This window comes from Elephantulus edwardii, unplaced genomic scaffold (assembly GCF_000299155.1).
Source record: "Elephantulus edwardii isolate Elephantulus edwardi_28Jun2011 unplaced genomic scaffold, EleEdw1.0 scaffold00222, whole genome shotgun sequence".
NCBI classification, from domain to species: Eukaryota; Metazoa; Chordata; class Mammalia; order Macroscelidea; family Macroscelididae; genus Elephantulus; species Elephantulus edwardii.
Window position 1 is genome coordinate 2,817,865 of NW_006399972.1, and position 6,463 is coordinate 2,824,327.

A 6,463-nucleotide genomic window follows, 5' to 3' on the forward strand; every position below is an offset into this window, starting at 1 on the left:
GACTTTTGATGAGATGGATGGATTCAGAGACTGGGGTAATGAGGGTAGGTGTGTCAGAGACAATAAGGTTGGCTCAGTATAGAGCAGGGCTCAGAGCTGTTGCACACAGGGTGGCAGTGAATCACAAGTGACTCAATGGCACATAACAACAAGAACATACCCCCAAACCTACTCAAGTTGAGTTCAAGTGATAGAAATCCACTACGGGGTTTCTGAGGCTCTAAATCTTAATGAAGGGGACTGCTTATCTCCCTCCAGTGCAGTCATGGTGGATTCGAATCACTATCCTTTTGGTTAGAAGGGCAACATTTTACACATTATACCACCAGAGCACCTTAAACAAGCATTATTTTGTTGTTATGTATTACTGATTTGGAATAACTCATAGCTGACCCTCCAGCAGGTTTTCAGAACCTGTACACTGCATGGGAAGAGAATGACCATCCCTCTCCAGAGGGGTGGTTGGTGGATTTGAACCACGTGCTATTGAGCTGGCAGAGGAACTCCTTGCCACCAGAGCTCCTTACGCCACCACTGCGCTGTTGTTATGCAACATCAAGTGAAAATCGACTCATAGCTAACCCTCCAGTAGGTTTTTAGAGGCAGTAAATCACATAGGAGGAGAGTATCTGTTTTGCTCCTACGGAGCAGCTGGTGGATTGGAATTGCGTGTCTTGGGGCTTACAGCACAACTCCTTACCTTTAAGTCACCAGGGCTTCCTACCCCACCATTACAGTGATCTTAAAAATAAGCAAATGCCTCCCCACATTGCAAGAAAATGAAAATGACCTTTCTCATCTGAGCTAACAGTCCTTCAAATTCCTTCAGGTTGAGTGTAGTTCCGCTGTAGGACGTACAGCTGTTTGCTGCTTTTCCTAGCCAGTAAATGGTAACTAATACCTGTGAAACAAACAAACAAAAAAAATCATGCACAAGACAGAAAAAGAATTTTCCCCCTTAATAATCACTTTTAAACTAAGGAACTGAATATGTCTCAACAAAAAGAAAGTAAAAAAGGAGAGAATTCCAACACTGATTTTTTCCCTCTTAAAACCACCACCGTCCATGTGGTACCCATTAAATGCACATGCATTTTAATAAGAACCCAAGCTGTATCAGTTGACACCAACATGATCCAGTAGTTAAAATAAGGCTCCAGGCCAGAAAAAGTAGCCTGAAAACAGTAAGAAGGAAAAGGAAATGCCCCAAACTTTTATTCATGGAAGGAGGTTTCAAAATTAGCAGCATGATTTTTCAACAGTTTCTAGAATCTTTGGTAGGATGAGCAACTAGGCAGATTGTCAATTCCTTTTAAGGCAGGTGTCTGGGGGTCTACAATTTCTACTTGTGGGCAGATAGAGTCTTGCAAAGATCAATAGCAAAAATCTCCAAGGAGTAATGAAAGTTAATTAGTGGTTCTAAGCACAGGGGCGACATAACGATTTCCATTCAAGTCAGAGGAAAGTAATGCAATGACGAATTCTATCTGCAGACCCTGAGCTTTGGGTGTAGTTAAAAACCAAAACCCAAGCCCATCCTGGCTTATGGCAACCTCACACGTATAAAAGTAGAACTGTGCTCCGTAGAGTTTTTAGCGGCTGATTTTTTTTTTCAAAAGTACATGAGACGGTTTTTTCCCTGAGGTATCTCTGGATGGATTTGAATTTCCAACCTGTCAGCGAGCAGTCAAATACACTGACCACTTGCACCACCCATGGAGGTCCTGGGTTGGGTACAAGATCCTATGAACTTGAGATGGGAAATGTAAAGCCTTGACAACATTGGTGCCAATGGAACAACCTGAAGTGTAATATGCAGTGGCCTAAAGCTGCATGCACAAGTTCTATTAAAAAAAAAAAAGAAAAAAATGTGTCACAAGAGCAAATGTTTTTTCACACTGCCTTTCCCTTCTAACAGGAGCCCCCTTCAAACTGACTTGCTGGAATCTGCAATCTACGTAAAAGCTAAGGTTATGATTTTATTTTCACTTTTTTTATTGCTTCAGCCCGCCTGGGAGGTACGTGTGCCTCCCTCCACTTACTAAGCCAGCAAATGCTTTGGACAACATGATATGTATATATAATCCCAGATGGCATCTGGCCCAAAATATGGCTGTATGAATCAATGCTATGATGTGATTTGAGTCCCTAACTCTGAGGGAAAAGTTTACTTCATCCATGCTTCCAAGCTCCAAGAAAGTCTTTCTTAACTGATTGCTTACAAATGAATTGCCAGAGAACAAACGATCCCAATTTTAAGGACATTAATGAGGACCATAAAACAACTCATTTGAGCAGAGTATGAGGCCACCTTGAAAGGCATACTGGGAGGATGGGAGGTAGAACAATGTTTCTTCAAATTGTTTTTGTTTATTTAAAGCTTTATGGTAAAAATAGCTTTATAGAGGAAGAAAAAAAGAAAGAGAATGACAAACAAATAGAATAAAAATTAATCATGTTTGAGTCAGAAGTGCCTCCAAGCTGGCCCTCCATTGGGTTCTCTGAGTGTGTAAATCAGGCAGGGGGAGACTGACCCTCTTTCTCCAATGGAGCTGCTGGTGGATTTGAACTAGCTAAGATTACCTTTGTGTTAGCAGGGCCACTCCCTACCCACTAGATCACCAGAGCTTAATCAAATATAATAACATTAGGGAAAAAAATAGAAAATTGAAGTTAGAGCCCAAGTTCCTATTTGTGATTTAAATTTCAATTTAAATAACAGTAACTTACATGACTTTTTGAAAATGAGACCTAACTACAAAAAAGCTGATTTGATAAAGTAACTAATTAAAATCTCAAAGGCTAGAAAGACAAAATGCAGAAAGTACAAGCCTGTGGCAATCAGTACATTGATCTTCCCCCTAAAACAATTTGTCCAACAGCTTAATTTAATATTTCCATTTATGTCTACAAGCCAAAGGGACTAATATAAGTGTTGAGACAAATGTCTCTGCATCTAAGAACCAAATTGCAAACAGAACATTAGATTCCATTTGTTCATTTCTGGATCAAATACTTAACTATTTAAAGACACCCCCTCCCAATAACCTACCAATTTTATTTCTATTATAATCATTAACTATGCTCATCAAAGGCACACATATTTGTTTCCCTAGAAGGACTTTTTCTTTATCCCTCAGGAAGGCATATGACAACATACAAGGCATTGAATTTATGGTATAAAATTTAAATTTGAACCATCAAACTCAGAAGATTAATGTGTGAAAAATGACATTAAAATACTTACATTTCTCAGCTTTCTGCTATAATCAAGGCTCCTAGTAACAAAGAAAGAAAAAGTAAACAATATCAGAATCAGTGTTTTAATCGCAATCAGATCTTAAGCACCTCTAAAACGTGCCTGATGCTAACAAACATAACAAACTCATGAGAGCACGTGATTATAGTTGAAGTCCATCATTGGTGACTTCAGTTACCAAATAAAATTATTTAGGGAAAAAAATGTAGAAGGACAATGTGCAAGGAACATGTCGCTGAGCTCAATAAAATGGAGAATACTTTGTAATATCTGAAAAATGAAGAATTCCACTTGAAACTCAAACTGCTGTCAAAGCTTTCCTGGTGAATAAAGATTTTGCCTAAATTACACAATATTGATAAATTGAAATCTAAATTTTAAAAATTTTCATTGCTGTTGTTGTGGTTGTTATGTGCAGTCTAGTCACCCGTGACTCATAGCGATCCTATATAAAACAGCTCTGAAACCTGTTCTATTCTGTTCCAACTTTACTGTCTTTGACACGCCTACCTCTCATTACCTGAGTCATTGAATCAATCCATCTCATTGAGGTTATCTCTCTCTTTCTCTGTCCCTCTACCCTTCTCAGCATGATGTCCCTCTCCAAGGACTGATCCCACCTTGCAACATGCCCAAAGGATGTCAGACAAAGCCTCAGAATACTTGCCTCCAAGTGGCAGCCTGGTTTCACCCTCTCTAGGACGAACCTGTTTGCCCTCCTGGCAGTCCATGATATATTCAAAACTCTTCTCCAGCACCACAGTTCAAAGGCATCAATTTTGCTTCTATCATCCCTAGGCATTGTCTGGCTCTCTGATGCATAGCAAGCAATTGCAAAGACAATGGCCTGGATCAGGAGCATCTTAGTCTCCAGACTGACAACATTGCTCTTCAGTATTCTGGAGAGATCCCTGACAGTCAACTTTCCCAGTGCAATTCATCTTTTGATTTCCTGGCTGCTTGTTGAGCATCGATTGTGAAGCCAAGCAAACTAATGTTGTTAACAACCTCAATCTCTTCACCAGCTATCATAATGCTTCCACTCATCTCAGTGGTGAGAATGTTTGTCTTCTTGATGTTGAGCTTCAATCCATATTGAAGGTTGCAGTCCTTAATCTTCTGCAGCAAGTGCTTCAGGTCCTCCTCAGTTTCAGCAAGCAGGGTTATGTCATCTGCATACCGCAGATTGTTGATGAATCTTCCTCCAATCCTGATGCCACATGATGCCTCATATAGTCCAGCCTCTCAGATGATCTTTTCTGCATATAGATTAAAAAGATATGGAGATAGGACACATCCCTGTTATACACCCTCCCCAATTTTGAACCATGTAGTGTTTCCTTGCTCCGTTCTGACAACTGTCTCCTGGTCCACACATAGGTTTCGCATAAGCATAATCAACTGTTCTGGGATTCCCATTCTTCTTAGAGTCATTCACAGTTTGTTGTGATCCACACAGTAAAACACCTTTGCATAGTCAATGAAACACAGACATTCCTCTTGTACTCTCTGCTTTCAGCCAAGATCCATCTAACATTAGTTATAATATCCCTAGTAACACGGCCTCTTCTAAATCCAGACGCACATCTGGCAATTCTCTGTTGATGTATTGCTCAAGTCATTTTTTTATAATTTTCAGCAGAATCTTGCTTGCATGTGATATTAATGATACTGTTCAATAATTTCTGCACTCTGCCAGTTCACCTTTCATTGGAATGGGAACAAATACAGATCTCTTCCACTTTGCCGGATGGTTTTCCTCCAGATTTCTTGGCACAGCTTGGTGAGCTACCTGTCTGTTGAAATATGTCAATTGGTATGCCATCAATTCCTGGAGCCTTGTTTTTTTCCAATTCTTTCAGAGCAACTTGAATTTATTCATTACCACAGGTTCTTGCTCATTCATTGGTTCATGAAATTCTTCTGTGTCAGCAAATTTTTTTTAATACAGGGACTCTGTATGCTCCTTCCATCTTCTTATAATGATTCTTGAATAATTTAATATTTTTGTCCAAAGCATCCCTAAGTATTGCAACTAATGGCTTGAATAATGAAGATCATTTAAAGTACATTTTAAAAAGTAGCAACTCCACTACTCAGTGTATATGTGCTATGTGTGTACGTGTGTATATGTGTTATGTGTGCACGTGTGTATATGTGTTATGTGTGTACGTGTGTATATGTGTTATGTGTGTATATGTGTTATGTGTGTATATGTGTTATGTGTGTATATGTGTTATGTGTGTATATATATATATATATATATATATATATATATATATATATTCTCAAGAAACAAACAAAAAGCTGCAATAGGAACTGCTACACAATCACCTATATTTATCACAGTAATATTTACAATAACAAAGAGTTGAAAACAACCAGAGTCCATTGATGGATAAATGAACAAATAAACTGTGGTTTATTAACATAATAAAATATTATGCACATTGCTGAAAAATGGTTAAGAATTCATAAAATACTGTACAACATGGGTACATCAAGAGGAAATTACACTTAATGACATGTTATTGTTAGGTGCCATTGGGTCAAGTACAACTTATAGCAACCCAATGACCAACAGACCCGGGTCCTCTCCTATCCTATACCATTCTTATCATCCCTGATACACTTGAGCCCTTTGCTACAGTCATCATGTCAATCCATCTCATTGGGAATCTTCTCTTTCTAGCCTCTCCTTGCAACATGTCCAAAGAATGAGAGACAAAGCTTCGCCATTCTTACTTCCAAGAAGCATTCCTGTTGCACCTTTTCCAAGACATATATGTTTGTTCTTTTGGCAGTTGGTTGTGGTTGTTTGGGGCCATTGAACTGAATATGACTCACAGCGATCCTATGAACAAAGATCTGAACCCTGTCCTATCCTGTACTGCCCTCACAACATGCTCAAGTCCATTGCTGCAGTCACTGTGTCAATCTGCTTGGTTAAGGGTCTTTATCCCTTTCACTATTCTTCCACCTTCTCAAGCATTATGTTCTTCTCCAAGGAATAGCTTCTCCCAGTAACATGCCCAAAGTATGTGAGATGAAGTTTTATCATCTTTGCCTTCAAGTAACACTCTGGGTGCACCTTCTCCAAGACATATCTGTTTGTTCTTTTCACAGTCCATAAGATAATTCAGTTCTCTTCTTTAATACCACATATCAAAAGAATCAATTCTTTTTCTGTCATCCTTATTCATT

General features: G+C 38.9%; 1 protein-coding gene across 1 annotated transcript in view; it reads right to left on the reverse strand.

Moving 5' to 3' along the window:
* LIMCH1 (LIM and calponin homology domains 1) overlaps positions 1 to 6,463 on the reverse strand; it is a 559,635-nt gene that overhangs the window by 132,654 nt on the left and 420,518 nt on the right. The window contains exons 5-6 of the mRNA XM_006898180.1: positions 3,248 to 3,278; positions 791 to 901 (exon numbers count right to left, since the gene is read on the reverse strand). Of these exons, the coding sequence (XP_006898242.1) occupies positions 791 to 901; positions 3,248 to 3,278 (142 nt within the window). The remainder of the gene's footprint in view (positions 1 to 790; positions 902 to 3,247; positions 3,279 to 6,463) is intronic.